At 46.0% G+C, this 16,923-nt stretch overlaps 1 protein-coding gene across 1 annotated transcript in view; it reads right to left on the bottom strand.

Annotated features, from left to right (window-relative positions):
- Positions 1-7,416: 7,416 nt before the first annotated feature.
- The window catches only part of IGSF21 (immunoglobin superfamily member 21), a 182,083-nt gene continuing 172,576 nt past the window's right edge, over positions 7,417-16,923 (bottom strand). Inside the window, exons 8-10 of the mRNA XM_060276479.1 lie at positions 12,115-12,307; positions 9,068-9,106; positions 7,417-7,535 (exon numbers count right to left, since the gene is read on the bottom strand). Coding sequence (XP_060132462.1) covers positions 7,462-7,535; positions 9,068-9,106; positions 12,115-12,307 — 306 coding nt within the window. The 3' untranslated portion in view covers positions 7,417-7,461. The remainder of the gene's footprint in view (positions 7,536-9,067; positions 9,107-12,114; positions 12,308-16,923) is intronic.

Here is a 16,923-nt window from a genome sequence, read left to right as displayed (position 1 = left end):
CCAAGATTCGGATAAAAATATTGTAAAAGGATCCCACCCTACCCTAGATTTAGAATAAATTAGGGCTGAGTATGCTAAGTGGGCCTGGAATGCAGACTAACTGCTTCGGGGAGGGGCAGAACAGAGAATCAATGGTGGGGGCCTGGGGGGAGGGGAAACGGAGTATCCTTGAAAAGGGCACAGAATCCTTAGTCAGGAGTACTCCACACTGCACTGTTTTGTGGCGGATTATAGACTCGTAGAATTGTAGAGCTGGAAGGGGCCTTGAGGGTCATCTAGGCCAACCCCCTGCAATGCAGGAATCTCAGCTAAAGCATCCATGACAGATGGCCACCCAACCTCTGCTTAAAAACCTCCAAGGAAGGAGAGCTCACCACCTTCCGAAGGAGTCCATTCCCCATCAAACAGCTCTTACTGCCACTAAGTTCTTCTTAATGTCTAGCTGGAATCTCATTCCTTGCCATTTGAATTCATTTGTCTGGGTCTTGCCTTCCACAGCAGCAGAAGACAAGCTTGCTCTATCTTCCACATGACAGCCCTTTAGATATTTGAAGGTGGCAGTCATGTCCCTTTCTCAGTCTTCTCTTCCCCAGGGCTTTGGACTAGATGACCTTTGGGGTCCCTTCCGACTTTACGCTCCCATGACACTATGAGCCGACTTGCGAAAAGGCCCCAAGTTCAGTATCCAGGTAGGGCCCAGAATGCCCTTTGCTAGAAAACCTGGAGATATTCTGCTGCTGAGCTAGACAAGGCATTGGTTCAGCTTTCTATAAAACATCTACAGAAAGCGTAGAAGTCCTGTGGTTGAATAACCTAGTTTGCGAAGCCTCCTCTGGGGGGAGATCCCCCAAGGTCGGAGAGACCTCAGTGGCGAGTTTATCCCGGCGTTCCCGTTGACATTTTGGTGTTGGAGCTTGTGGGACCGCCCTGTCAGCAGCAATTCCCTCTCGCGGCGAAACACACAAAAAGGTTTTGCCTGTTGCAAGGGGGCTCACAACGTGCCACAGATTTCACGCTCCTCTCCTGCCCCTCTCCAACCCCAGGAGGGTCAGCAGCTGTCTGGACAGTGTTGATTAATAGTGCTAAGTGCCTCTTGACAAGCTGTCCACTAAGGCAACCTCTCCTTTATGTGCTTTTTCTCCTTCGGATGATGTGTTTCATGTCCTTCTCCCTGTGGACACCCACCCGCCTCCCGCTGTCTCTTTCCCTCCCATCATCACCTTTTAATTTCCTCTCTCTCTCGAGAAAGAACTATGCTGTCTGCCGAGCAGAACTTGAGCAGCTAGAAAGAGTTGGCTGGACTCTTTTAACTGCCAGGAGGCCCGGGTGGCGTGGCAAATGGTTAGAGGAGGTGGGCATTGGAGTCCAACAGCACCCAGACCGCTTGCAGTCTCCACTGCCCTGCGTTAAGAGTTGTGAAGGGGCAGTGAAGGCAAGTAATAGAGTAGTTCAGGAATATGGGGAACGTTTGGTCCTCCCAGTGTTAGTAGAATCGTCCCATCATGGCCAATGGTCAAGGATGATGGGAGCGGTGTCCAGCAAAATATGTACTTAATGTACTTTTAACCTTCTGTTGGAAGCCGCCCAGAGTGGCTGGGGAGACCCAGCAGGATGGATGGGGTAGAAATAAATTATTATTATTACCGGCATGATGATGATGGGCCAAGGGTTACCTATCCCTGCTTTGAAAGGAGGCTGGGTGGTGATGGAGGTAGCTAGGGGCAGTGAAGGCAAGTGATGGTCTAGTTTAGGAATGGGGAACCTTGGGCCCTCCAGATGTTGCTGGATCCCTCCCATTGTGCCTAATGGTCAGGGATGATGGGAGTGGTGTTGGAGGAAGCTAGGGGCTGTGAAGGCAAATGACAGCCTAGTTTAGGAACGGGAACCTCAGATCCCCCAGATGTTGCTGGACTCTCAAATTCCACCAGCCCAATCAGCAAGTGGTCAGGGGTGATGAAGGGAGCTGTAGGCCAACAACATCTGGAATGTCACAGGCATAGCTGCCAAGTTATCCCTTTTTTACAGGGATTTTCCCTTATGCTGAATAGGCTTCCTCGCAAGAAAAGCGAAAACTTGGCAGCTATGGTCACAGGTTCCCCACTAAATAGTCCAACCCTCTGCTGTGTAATTTGGCTTAATAAAAAACCCACTGAGGCATCCTCCATTAGATCAGAAAATAGGGATTTCCAGCAGCGAGAAGATGTTCACTGAGCTATTGCCACCACTGGCCATACCTCTTTACTCGTGGTCCTCGGCTGGTGTCCCTCATCCGTCACCATGGTGACCGCCCCGCATCAGTCATCTTCACAACCTTTGGAGAGCTGTCATGGGAAGGCATTGCATTTCGAATGCATGGCCCGGAGGCTGGGAGGTCCATAAATAAGGGGAGGTTTGTGTCCCCAAGCAGCCACTCAGCCCAGACGTTCTCTGCGCCCGCCTTGAGCTATTGCCCCCGAGGAAGCTCTTTCTCCTGACAAAATCACCAACACCAAGGCAGCAGGCAGGTGACAGATGAGAGGCTCCGTGGGATGCCGCGCGTCACAGGGGCACTCGGGGGATCCATCAAAGGTTGCGATTTAGAAACTGGCACCGGAGGCTTCTGATGAATGGTCAGGAAAGAGCAGCCTCCGATGGGCCCCGTTAACACCCATGTTACACTTGCGTCTTTGGAGAATGGCGTTACAAAAAGGATGCCGGAAGATTCTGTGTCGGGAGTGGGGTGGGATGAGGGCACTGGCTAGTCCCTTTTTCTTTTGAGCCAGCTTCTCTAAACCTCTCCATAAGAAGAGCCCTTCCGGATCAGGCCAATGGCCCATCTAGGCAGTGGCATAGTGTGTGTGTGGTTTCCCCAAGTGCAAAATTGTTAGGGTCACAAAATTTCAACACCTGGTGCTGCCTCAATACAGCTGAGCACTTCCGTAGCTGGGCTCCATTGAAAACAGCTTCTCCATTCGAACCAGGAAGTGACCTCTCCAGAGAACAGAATGACTTCTCTATACCCGCAGCTGCAATCTCCTGGGTGATGCAGACACCATTGGGCAGTTGAATGTGCATGCGTACTCTGTCCGTTCCCCTCTGCATGGCCCTGGGTGCTAGCAACCCATGCTATGCCACTGCATCTAGGTCTCACAGTGGCTGAACAGTTGCCTGTGGGAAATCAACAAGCAGGATTCTGGAACAAGGACCCTCTCCCCTCCTGTAGTTTCCAGCAACTGGTACACAAGAAGCATCACAACTATGGAAGCAAAGCACAGCCAACATGCCTAGTGGCCATTGCCAGCCTTTCCTTCCTCCATTAGTTTGTCTAATCCTCTGTTAAAGCCATCCAGGTCTCTGGTGGGAGGGAGTTCCATAGTTGAACTATGTGTTGTGCAAAGAAATTCGTTTATCCATCCTAAATCTTTCAACACTCAGCTTCATTATATATGTGTATGAGTTATAGTGTTATGAGAGAATCAGAAAAACTTTTATCGGCTTTCGCAATGAATAATTATAATAAACTTCTATCGTGTTTTCTCTCCCTTTTCTCTAAACTAAGAAGTCCCAAACCCTGCGACTTTTCTTCATAGGAAAGAACACTCCGTCCCCTTATTTGGGTTGCTACTTGCTGAATTTTTTCCCAACTCTATAATATCCTTTTTGAGGTGAAGCAACCAGAACTGCTATGTTCTGCCTCTATAGCAGAAGGCAGTGATGCTTCTGAGCACATAGGAGGGGAAACTGCTTTTGCAGGAATCCGGAAGGCCACTGTGAGAGCAAGACACAGGACTAGATGGGCCGCTGGCTTGATCCAGCAAACTCTGGTGCCTCAACACCATATGAACAGGCCAGTGTCCCATTTAGCCCAGCACCCTGTTCTCTCAAAGGCCAACCAGATATCCCCAGGGGAAGTCTGCAAGGACGACTCAAGCACAACAACCTTCTACCTTCCTGCTGTTTCCGTCAAGTGGTATGAACATTGGGCTGAGAACTGCATTTCAAAATTCAGAGGAGTGGAAAATCCAAAGTATAATTACGTTCCGGCCCTTAGCTCTAGTTCAGAAACACAGAAACCTGACATCAAAGGAGGGGTGCTTCTATGACTAAGGTGAAACTTCAAAGCTCTTTTGTTTTTGTTTTCTTGCTATTGAATACTGCATGTTATTTTGGTATTCTTGTTATATTTATCATATTGAAATGTGGTTTTTTTGTATGTTAGCATATTTGCTATTATTTTGCTATGTTATTATGAAATCATTCCTATGTTATTATGAAATTGTTTTGTAGCGTTTGTTTGAATTGCATTCTTGTTGCTTTCTTGTAAGCCACTTTGAGTGTGATTTCTTTTGTGGAAAGATGGCATACAAATACAATGAATGAATCCAGACTACAGACCCATCTGAGAGCTCAGTGTTGTCTACACTGACTGGCAGCAGCTCTCCAGGGTTGCAAAGAGCATCCTTTCCCAGCCTTACCTGTAAATGTTGGGGATTGAACCTGGGACCTTCTGGCATACAAAGCAGCGGCTGTACCTATGAACTGCAGACCTTCCCTTAACAAACAGGCACCTGTCTTATACGGTCAGCTCATTGGCCCACCAAGCTTAGTATTGTCAACTCTGATTGGCAGCAGCTCTCTAGAGCTTCAGACATAGGCATTCTCAAGCTGACCTGGAGGTACCAGGGATTGAACCTTAGACCTTCTATGTGTAAGGCAAGATGTTCCGTCACTGATCCAATGTCCTCCCCCTCACCTTAGCATTGCAGAATTGGAAGAGAACCCCTAGGATCATCTAGTTCTTCCCCCTGCAAGGCAGGAATCAAAACTAAAGCATCCCTGACAGATAGCCATCCAACCTCTGTTTATTTCCTTGACATCTGATGGGAGGGCGTGTGGTGCCACTACAGAGAAGACCCTCTGCCTGAGAAAATAGGCTGAGAAAACACCAATCGGCCCTCTCTACCTATTGAGAAGGAATATCCCGCCATTTTTCTCTTCTTTTAAAAATTCTCGGCTCCGCAGGCCATAAGCTTCCCTCTCCAACATCTCTCTCCCTTTCTCCCTCTTTCTCTCCTGCCACACAGCCTCCCCTCTCAAAATCTCTCAGGTGTCGAAATAGGTAAAGAAGCTTCGATTACCATGCACCTGTACTGCTGGGCCAAAGGAGGCAACTTGAATAAATGATCCGGGAACCTAATTAAGGTGTTTGGTTTGCTTATTAAAGCAGGATAGTAGCAGAGGGGGTGTTTGGGGGGGGGAGAAGAGAGAGTGGCCCATGATTTCCTTGCTCTTTTTCAGAAAGTCTCTCTCTGGGATGTATTATTACCGTACTAGAGCAGTCAAGTAGAACGTTTTCCTGTTGCCTAGAATGGACACACAGGGGAATGTGGCTCCAGACAGGGAGGACTTCCTGTCATACCTGCTCTGGAGCTTCCTCCCCCTGTGTGTGACCAGGTAGATGGGCATGATCCTAGCTGACCAGATAAAAGGTCTGGTCATTCAATCATCTCTCTCTTGGACTCTTGCTCTTGGATCAGGGCCGTCTTAAGCATATCTGGCACCCTGGTGCGACAGATCCCTCCGGCACCTCCCCTGGCGGCCCTGCGCCACCCAGCCTAGCCGTAGGGCCGGCCCTGTCTTGGATTCTCCTGGCTCTTAGCCAGCGCATGGCTCAACCTTCACATAGGATGGAGCCCACAAGCAGCAAGTCAGACTTCTTTGTGCTGAAGCCACAAGGTAAAGCCTGCCTTCAGCTTACTGCTGTGAACTGAATAGGGTTGCCAGACTCAATAGAGGACAGGACTTCTGTGCCTTTAATTGCCCTGCTCTCTTTTGAGTCTGGAAACCTTAAAGAGAAACCAGCAGACCCTTTGCTTGGAAATTAAACCTGAATGTGAGTAAACTGAATGTGAGTAAAACTTTATTCTTACTCTTAAAGAAGACTGTGTTGTGTTGTGTTCTTATTTTAAGAGGGAAATGAAGGGGGAACTTACCAGGAACAATCCAGACTGGATTGCTTAATTAACGAATCCTCAACTTGCTTCGAATAAGTTGCAAAGGGAATGTGCTCTGCTGTTTACTCACTAGCATGAGTGAGGAGGGATAATATCAAAACAATATATCCTCTCCTACCTTCCTTAGCATCCCCACAGTCTCAATGCCTGGCTGTCTTCCATGTTAATATTTCAGAGGATGCAAGAGCCTGCTCCACTCATGGGAAAATCTTGCATAGTTGTTGTTCAGCCCAAGGCTTCCTGGAATGTGTGCAGCTGCAAGGAGGGTGGGAGAAGGAGGTCTGGAGCTGGAGGTGAGTGGGCAAAAGAAGACAAATTCTACAACCAGCAGCCATCCCAGCGACTAAGCACCATTCATCTCATTTCGCACAATTCATTCCACATCCCACCACCACGTCTTAAACTATTTTGTTATGTAATCGATTCTTCAGAACAGTCGTGCAAAGAGAGCAGACCTCCGGCATCTCTGCAGACCGGTCGAAAACCCAATTCCCACACTGGCTTTGGAGATTTCCCTGGTTTGTGTGTGTGTGTGTGTGTGTGTGTGTGTGTGTGTGTGTGTGTGTCTTTTGGCTGGCTTTCCCAGCCAATTCTTCATACGGCCTGGGAACTTGAGTGTGTTAAATACTGAACTATGTTGAGAACGGAGCTTCTGAAGCTGAATGATGTGCTGCAGCTCTCTAGGTTTCCTTCTTTTTTTAAAAGGAGAAGGGGAAGCTACATTCCCAGTAAGATTCTAGTCCTCATGAGAAAGTGCTGATTTAAATAGGAACAACGTAAGCTGCCTTACAATGATTCGGAACCTTGGTACACCTAGAACAAGACTGTCTACACTGACTGGCAGTGGTTCTCCTGAGTTTCAGGCAGAGGACAGTCTCAGTCCTCTCTGGAGATACTGTTGGGCATTGAACCTCAGACCTTCTTCATGCAAAGCAGGTGCTCTGCCACTGACCCGTTCCCTAGAGCACATGTAGCCTGGGATACATTGAGGTGCTCAAATCCATTTGGTGTTGGGTGGGAAAAACTCCCACCTTAGCCCTGTTGCTCTGCCCTTGAAAGTCCTTTCGTGTGCAATTATCATGGCTTCACATGGATTCTGGCTGGCTAGCTAGCTTTTACATTATTATTTTTTTAAGTCACCTGCATACAACGGATGAAGAAAATAATCAGCATTAGTCTTACTCCCAGGATATTATTATTATTGGGCAGTGGTGAGGGGTTTTTTTTCTGTCATTGTTTTCTTTTTAATTAAATTGGATGACAAAGCCAAGACACAGACAGAAGAAGACCGATAACGAGACCGTAAATAGTTTTAGAAAAAAAGAAGGGGGGAGGAGGAGGAGGAAGAAAAGAAAGACAGAAAGCAAAGTAGAAGAGAGAAAGAGAGATAGAGAACAGAAGTCTGGTCAACGGAGATGTGAATTCTGGGTGGAGGAGGAGAAACGAAGGGTCTCTGCATCAAAGGCTTTCACGTTAGTTCCAAAGTAACTGTTAAGATGATGGCCAGAAGGAATTTAGAGCTGCTGTGGCTGTCTGGTGAACCTAAGTAGACAAAAAAAGAAGACGACAATTTTTTGAGGGGCTTCTTTTGTACGCATCTGGATGCACAGACCTGGACATCATTTCATTTTGACTTCATCATAAAATCAGAAGAGGCTGCCAGATCAGGCAATGGGCCCATCTAGCCCAGCATTCTGTTCTCACAAGGGCCAACCAGGTGCTCCAAAGGCAGGGTCCAAGCATAAGAGCACCATCCCCTTCTGCAGTTTCTGGCAACTGGTATTCAAAAGCATTGCTGCCTCTGATCTTGGAGGCAGAGCCTAGCCCTCATGGCTTGTAGCGGGGGTCAGCAAAATTTTTCAGCAGGGGGCCGGTCCACTGTCCCTCAGACCTTGTGGGGGGGCCAGACTATATTTTGAAGAAAAAAGTAATAATGAACGAATTCCTATGCCCCACAAATAACCCAGAGATGCATTTTAAATAAAAGCACACATTCTACTCCTGAAAAAACACCAGGCACGGCCCACAAATAAACCAGAGATGCATTTAAAATAAAAGCACACATTCTACCCATGTAAAAACACGCTGATTCCTGGACCGTCCGTGGGCCGGATTTAGAAGGCGATTGGGCCGGATCCGGCCCCCGGGCCTTAGTTTGCCTACCCATGGTTGTAGCCATCGATAAGGCCTCTCCTCCAAAAAGTTCAAAGCCATCCAAATTGGTGGCCATCATTGTGGCAATATCTAAAATGAGGCAGTTAGAACCAGCTACTTCTGATTGCTAGAAAGGCACACATACAATTGGATCTCACAAGAGCCTACAGGAAATTCTTCCTTGCGAGAGCCACTTTCACTGTGTCAAGCCGGGTAAAGCCTATATAAGCTGGTCTCGTCCCCAGCCTGCTCTCTCTCTCTCTCTCTCTCTCTCTCTCTCTCTCTCTCTCTCTCTCTCTCTCTCTCATCCCTGATCTCCGATCTCTCTGATCTCTTCGATGCTTCTTCGATGACTAGGGATGCAGGGCACATGCTGAGTCTGAGTCACAGCTCAGACACCTGTTCTAACCTAAACAACAATGTATATCTGTAACTACATTTTAAGCCTGCCTCAAAGCTGTTAATGTGAAACCTTGTGAGGAAATCTACCTTTACTTAGAAGAAGAGTGTTTTGCATGGTTGTTGTTCTAATGGGAGAAAAGGGGGAAATACCAGGAAATCCCGTCTGCAGTAAAGCATCCTGGATTACTTAAATTAAAATGCTAAAGCTAGCTTATCAACAGCTTCCTTGGTTTTGCTGACAAAGGGATGTACTCATAAACGTAAGGATGGATAATATCTAAGAAATATATCCTCTTCCTAGTTTCTATTCACATCCTTGCAATCATTGCCTCCTGTGGGAGTTCCTTAGTTTAGCTGTGTATTGCATGAAGAAGTCCTTTCTTGTGATCTCCAGCAACTGGTGATTCACTGCTTCTGACAGTGGAGGGAGAAGATGGCTAGTTGCCTTATCTCCCAGGTCCACCGGGCAGGGACTTAGGATTGCTCCCTAAATAAAAGCAGAAGGGGTTATCTCTTACCATTGGAGTCTTCTGTTCCTCTTGGGATATTTGGGTTTTCTAAAAGGAGAAAGAAAAGGGACAAAAATGGAGAATAATTAGGTGGCCACGAGAACATTGCGCAATTGCCAGATATTGCCAGTGTGGGATGTGATGCATAAGTAGCAGTCAAATACAACATTCCTTGTTTTCCTAGAGTGGACATGTAAGGAGATGTTTGGTTCAGCCAGTCGGAACTTCCTGTTTCCTCCTGGACTAGAACATACTTCCTCCTTTTGCATGTGACTAGAGGTGGGCGTGACCTTACCTGTGTAGGGAACAAAAGCACAAGGCACGCAACCCTCCTCCCTCTCTTTTCCACCTTCCTTTCGTCATGTGAACTGCAGTGACTGCCAGTCTGCAGTCCCTGGGATTAAACCCCCATATGGGGTCGATCTACATGTATATACTTTGTAACTAAGTCTGCCTTCAGGGATCCACCTGTGGAACTGATGATGTGAGTAACTTCATTTACCGGTATATACTTTACACAAGATTGTGGTGTGTTTATTCTTTTAGGAAGGATTCAAAGGGAACTTACTAGGAGTCTAATAGTAAGTGGTTTAAACAAGCCTGCAACCAGCTACCTGCTGTGCATTTAAAAGTGGAATGTGAAACTCTCCTAAGTTAAAGGACTTGCTAGCGCAAGTTAGAAAGGATATTAATAAACAATATATCCTCTCCTGCCTCCCTGAACATTCCCACAGCCAGGGCATTGGTGGCTTCACAGATGGAAGCAAGATGGGGAATCCAGGGTGCCTGAGATGAGCTGTACAAAATCAGGATGGCAGAGGGGGCATTGCCTGTCCCACCTGCCAACTGTTAGGGGTGACACAATTGCACACATGCACACAAAATAAACGTGGCATCAAAACGAAATGTGGCAGTTGTGAGCTTCTCCAAGAATCAGGAGAAAGACACTCTGGGAAAATGAAGGTGCCAGGAAGGGGACGATGTGTAGAGGGACAAGCCATAGAGGAGGGTGGGGGGCCTTTTTGCAGCTCAAAGGCCACGTTTCTTTGGGTGGTGGTGGTGGTGGGTGGTGGGAGGTGTGTGCCGGTGGGTGTAGCAAGGAATGCAAATCTTGTGTGATATTTAAAATGCAGTCCAGCCAACAATTCACATTTTGCTAGATAAGCACATGATAGGAGCTGCAGCTCACAGTTTTCCTGGAAACGTGCTAGAGAGAACACTCCCATTGTGCCCTGATAGGGAGAGGGCATAGCTATATATTCTGCCTGCCTGCCTGAGCATGTTCTCTTTTCATCTCTTTCTGCTCTGCCAGCAATGTGAGAACACTGGCCATGTCCAAGCTCCAAGGCATCATTTTAAGCTAGACTTAAGTACAGTGGTACCTCTACGTACGAATTTAATGCGTTCCGAACGAACATTTGTAAGTCGAAAAAAATTTGTAAGTCGAATCCCATAGGAATGCATTGGGAGAAAAAATTTGTTAGTTTTTTCGTAAGTAGAAAAAAATCCTATCTAAACCGCATCCAAGATGGCGGACAGAGCTCCGTTCGTAAGTAGAAACATTCGTAAGTAGAGTTATTCGTAAGTAGAGGTACCACTGTATGTCTTTGTAACCGAGTTACCATTTTAAGCCTGCCTGAACAAAGCTGCTGTAACTCTTCAACAAGTATTCTGAGTGAGTAAATGTTATTTTTTAACCTTTTACAAGATTGCTTGTGTGATTATTGTTTTAAAGGGGAGAAAAGGGGTGGGGTGGGAATCCAGTCTGCCTTAAAGCATCCCAGATTACTTAAACTAAAAGGCTAAAAACTATCCCATCAAAGCTTCCTTTTAAGTTGCAATGGGTTGGCACTCTGCTGCACTCACAAACATGAGGAAGGAAGGATAATACCTAATAATTATACTATCCCCTAGCATCTATTCACATCCCAAGAAATGTAACTAGGCACAGTCACCTAGTGTCTACATCCACTTGCTCACCCCTCGCTCTTCTCCATCCAATCAAACAAAGGGGATTCTCAGAGTTCAAGGATGCGCTTCCAGCCAGGCAACCATCCCCCCCCCAAAAAAATCTCAAGGAGATGTGGCTTGGGGTGGAGGGTGTGGCTTAGGAGAGGACATGGCCTGTGGAGAGTCCCAAAAGCCAGCCAGCCAGAGGCCTGGGGGCTGCATTTTGACCCCAGAGTGAGCAGTTCTCCATTTAATTTTATATATTTATTAGATTTTATATACTGTATTGGCCTGAATATAAACCACACCCACAAATAAGCCACACCTTCAAAATTCAAGGGAAAAAAAGACATTCCCCCGCGCTCCCAGAATCATAGCTGCCAAGTCCCCGATGGAAAAATACGGGATCAGCAGCGCCGGCACTGGCTGTCATCCCAAATGGTGAAATATCCCGTAATACCCCCGGATTTCTTCCGGTGCTGCTCTGCCCATGTCTGTGCACCAGAAATCAGGCAGTGCCAGCAAGTCCAGACACGCATAGAAGCAACTTCTGGTGCTGGCGCCGCCCGATTTCCGGTGCCCAGACATGGGCAGAGTGATACCGGAAGAAATCCGGGGGTATTACGGGATATTTCGCCATTCGGGATGACAGTGGGAAACGGCTTTAAAAACGGGGGTTTCCCGGGGAAAGTGGGAGACTTGGCAGCTATGCCCAGAATGCTTCTGGGGGGGGGGGGAGCCACACCAATTTGCCACCAGCCTCCCCCCTCCCCCTTTATTTCTGGTGGCTTGGGGGAAGCTTGGGAGCAGCAGGCGGGGGAAAGGGGAGGTCACAAATATAAGCCACACTTTAACTTTTCACTGTCAGAATTTTGAAAAAAAAGTGTGGCTTATATTCGGGCCAATACAGTACTGTACTTCATTGTAAGATCTCGGGGGCGGTTCACAGGCCATAGAGACTGCGTACCCAGGGGCTTCTATGAATAGTGAGGAGGAGGATCTGGGCCTGATGGTAGTAGGAAGGGGATACTGTGTGGAGGACCCCAAACCCATGGAGAATGATTTCCCAAGGGCTGTGAATGGGAGAACAGCAACCTTCCGCATACCAAAGACTATCAGCCTGGTGTGGGTGTCCGTGGATCCAAGTGGGTTCTGAGCTGTGCAGCGGTACATGGAGCCATTCAGTTCTGCTGGCACTCGCTCCAAGATCAGCTCCTTGCCATCGTGCTCCGCACTGCCGTCCAGGAGCCTGCTCCCAACGCGGGTCCAAGTGAACATGGGTTCGGGGAAGACTTCGTTCTGAAAGCCAAGCAATGCCCAACAAATGCATCAGTAGAGCTTCAAAGTCTAGTTTCTCCGCAGCAATTACCAGATAGGAACATCTACTTCTGCTTCATTGACTACGCAAAAGCCTTTGACTGTGTCAACCACAGCAAACTATGGCAAGTTCTTAAAGAAATGGGAGTGCCTGATCACCTCATCTGTCTCCTGAGAAATCTCTATGTGGGACAAGAAGCTACAGTTAGAACTGGATATGGAACAACTGAGTGGTTCAAAATTGGGAAAGAAGTACGACAAGGCTGCATATTGTCTCCCTGCTTATTAAACTTATATGCAGAATTCATCATGCGAAAGGCTGGACTGGATGAATCCCAAGCCGGAATTAAGATTGCCAGGAGAAATATCAACAACCTCAGATATGCAGATGACACAACCTTGATGGCAGAAAGTGAGGAGGAATTAAAGAACTTTTTAATGAGGGTGGAACAGGAGAGTGCAAAATATGGTCTGAAGCTCAACATCAAAAAAGCTAAGATCATGGCCACTGGTCCCATCACCTCCTGGCAAATACAAGGGGAAGAGGTGGAGGCAGTGAGATATTTTACTTTCTTGGGCTCCATGATCACTGCAGATGGTGACAGCATCTTAAAAGGCAGAGACATCACCTTGCCAACAAAAGTCTGTAGAGTTAAAGCTATGGTTTTCCCAGTACTGATGTATGGAAGTGAGAGCTGGACCATAAAGAAGGCCGATCGCCGAAGAAATGATGCTTTTGAATTATGGTGCTGGAGGAGACTCTTGAGAGTCCCATGGACTGCAAGAAGATCAAACCTATCCATTCTGAAGGAAATCAGCCCTGAGTGCTCACTGGAAGGACAAATCGTGAAGCTGAGGCTCCAATACTTTGGCCACCTCATGAGAAGACTCCCTGGAAAAGACCCTGATGTTGGGAAAGATGGAGGGCACAAGGAGAAGGGGACGACAGAGGACGAGATGGTTGGACAGTGTTCTCTAAGCTACTACCATGAGTTTGACCAAACTGCGGGAGGCAGTGGAAGACAGGAGTGCCTGGCGTGCTCTGGTCCATGGGGTCACGAAGAGTCGGACATGACTAAACGGCTAAACAACAACAACAACAACAACAACAACAAGAGCTGCAAAGTCTAGTTTCTCTGCAACAATGACCAGATAGGAACTTTGAAGACTTGTAAGGCTCATCTTAAAGAAAGAGGAGGCTGAATGTCGCAAGGTCCCTGGATTTGGAATTGCAATCTACAGTAAACTGGAGAAGAACTCTTTGCAGCTCACCTTGAACACAACGGAGTGCAATGCAAACTACATTTCCCAGGAACCACTGCAGCAGCGCTTGTTATGGATGGATGAACACTATTTCAAGGGAAGGAGAAAGGGGAGTTTCATGAATTGAGTGGCTGGATGGATGGTTGACTTTGGAGGATCGATTGGCTTGCTATACAAGTAGAGCCTTTTCTCGCATTTTGGGGTTAATGTGGGGGCGACGGGTGGCTCAATCTAACTTGAGTTAGGCAGGAAAGGTGTCTATTTTACAGGTGTCTATTTTACAGGTGCTTTTTGACACCTACTAAATTAGCAAAGATGTACAAAACAAACTCAAATAAATGTTGGAGGTGTAAGCAGACAGAAGGGACAATGTTGCATATGTGGTGGGGATGTAAGAAAATTAGAAACTTTTGGGACAGTATCTATGAAGAATTGAAAAAAAAAAGTTTAAACAAACATTTGTTAAAAAGCCGGAAGCATTTCTCTTGGGTTTAATAACACCAAATGTCCCAAGCAATAATAAAAAAAAAAAGGATATTTATATATGGCACAAAAGCGGCAGGAATACTTATTGCCAGAAAATGGAAGGGAGAGGAGATTCCAACAAAGGAAGAGTGGCAGATAAAATTATTTGAATACACTGAGCTTGCTAAAATGACAGAATTAATTAGGAATCGAACAAACCAGTTCAGTAAGGAATGGGAGTGCTGTAAAATCTACTTAAAAAAACATTTTTTTTGCAAGTAAAACCTTTATTATGCTTTGATTAATTTTTGCAAAACACAACACATTGTCTATAATTGTAGTACCAAGAAATGAGAAACATTTAAAGAAGGCAGTTAAATGTGGGAAAAGTATGACTCAAATTGAGGTGGGCAGAAGTCATCTCAGAAGAATAGACTGTTAATGATTGATAATGTAGAATCTCAATTATTGGTGGAGGAAAAATCTGTATTTTTATGTTTTTGGTTATCTTTATATGTGGTTCCAATATTGGATTGTTGTTGTTGTTTTTCTCGTGGATGTATGTAAGAAGCAAAATTCAATAAAAAAGTTATTTAAAAAACGGTTCCTGTCCAATACCAGTCCTACTCAGACAGTGTTGTGTAGTGGTTAGAGTGTCAGAATCTCCTTTCTTGTAACTTGAATCCATTGGTTCAGGTACCGTCCTCTGGAGCAGGAGAAAACAGGCTTGCTCCATCTTCTATGTGACAGCCCTTCAAGGTATCTGAAGATGACTCTCATATCACCTCTCCTCTTATCCAGGCCAAACATCCCCAGCTCCCTCAGCCATTCCTCCTAAGGCTTGGTTTGCAGACCATTTTATCATCTTGGTTGCCCTCCTCAGCCCACATTCCAGCTTGTCAATATCCTTCTTAAATGGTGGTGCTCAGAATTGGCACTGGACTCCAGGGTGGGGTATAGACAGTTCTTATTGCTTCCACCCAGGAGGTAGAGCAGCCACTGGACTCCACGTGGGTCTTCTACCTCCCCCCTGCCCAAGCCCAACCCTGTGCACACATGCAGCTGTGAATATGGATTGGCTTCACTCTCCCGAAAAGTCCCACTTAGTGTCTTCAATTGGTTCAGCTCAGCGCCTGGATTAGGGAACAGTTATCCCCCTTTAACACCCTGAAATCACCTGGTAATGACAACAAGCAGAGGCGCAGCTGAGATGGCATTAAACAGCTTGCAAATCCTCATGGAGAAACTCCGAGTTAATGGGGTGAGAGAAAACAGTGCAGGGCAGAGGTGATATCTAAATCTCATCAGCTTTGTGGTTTGCAAGGGAGGGTGCAAAACATATTAGAGATTTTGACACACAGGAATACAGCAAGCTGCCTTATACTAAGTCAGACCATTGGGCCCATCTAGCTCATTACTGTCTACACAGTTTGGTGGTAGCTCTCCGGGAATAATAGACAGGGTTCTCTCTCGTCCCTACTTAGGGATTGAACCTGGGACCTTCTGCATGCAAAGCAGATGCTCTACCACCAAGCTATGGCCCTTCTCCTCCTTTTGCTAATTTTATTTTTTCCGGTCACCATGCAAATGTTTTACAGGTGAAACTCAGAAAATTATTTCAGTAATGCAACTTATTATTTATTTATTATATTTCAGCAATGCAACTTATTATTTTTTATTTTTCTTTTAATTTAATTATTTTAATTTAATTTAATTATTTTTCCTTTCTTTCTTTCTTTTTTACAAATGCTTTCTTTTGGAAATTCCACAGTAATAAAACAAATAGTTACTATAATACAAAAATAAACATCACTATTACATTTCATTAATTCCATTCCATTTATAATTGACCCGCCTGATGACAAATAATTACAATTACAACAAATAAAGGCTTGACATATCTTGCTTTGCATGTCATGCATCTATCTCATATATTGGTTTCACCTTTTAAGTTGCGTTACTGAAATAAATGCACTTTTCGACAATATTCTAATTTTTCGAGTTTCATCTGTATCCAGGCTTCCATCGCCTACTCCAAATGGAGAACTTGTCTCCAAAAACATTCTCAGTTTGGGCAAGCTGGAAATCTTTCTGCCGCAGGTGCTAGGGATTGAACCAAGGTCTGCAGTCTCATCTGATGAGGGCTGTGGCCCAGTGACAGAGCAACTGCTTAGCATGCAGAAGGTCCCAGGATGAATCTCCAGTGGCATCTCCAAGTAGGGATGGGATTGTCCCCTGCCTGAAATCCTGGAGAGCTGCTGCCAGTCTGTGGTTAGTAGGCAAAAAGCCCCAAGTTCACTCCAAGCAGAAGGCAGCTTCCTGCACTCTTCTGTTGAACACATGCCCATCGTAGGCGCTCTCCAAGGTCCTGAAAGGTCAGAATCTACCATCTATGATGGTATTATCCAGATCCTGCAATTCTCTTTTCACTGCAGGCTGGTCCAAGGTGCAGGTTTGACATTCCTATGAGTAATGGACCCACACTCATACATAGCTGCTGAATACTGATTCAGACCATTGACTCATCTAGCCTAATATTGCTAACTCTGACTGGCAGTGGCTCTATAAGTTCCTTCACCTAATATAGCATACCTTTCTACATTATCTCCACTAATCTGGATGTCTTCGTACTCAACTTGCTGCATGCTGCAAAATTTAGAGAAGAGCAGATGTCAAAGGACAACTGTGGTTTGATCTCTCTGTGTTAGTTTACGAAGTGGTAATATTCGGTAGGTTCATATGGGGTTAGAGTGTCAGACCTGGTAGAGACCAGGGTTCAAATTCCCACTCAGCCATGATGCAGGTGTGACCTTGATGCCTGTCACTGCTTCTCTCAACCTATCTTACATCACAGGGTTGTTGTGAGGTGT

This window comes from Zootoca vivipara, chromosome 6 (genome assembly GCF_963506605.1).
Source record: "Zootoca vivipara chromosome 6, rZooViv1.1, whole genome shotgun sequence".
Classification (NCBI taxonomy): Eukaryota; Metazoa; Chordata; class Lepidosauria; order Squamata; family Lacertidae; genus Zootoca; species Zootoca vivipara.
This window is presented reverse-complemented; position numbering and strand designations above follow the sequence as displayed.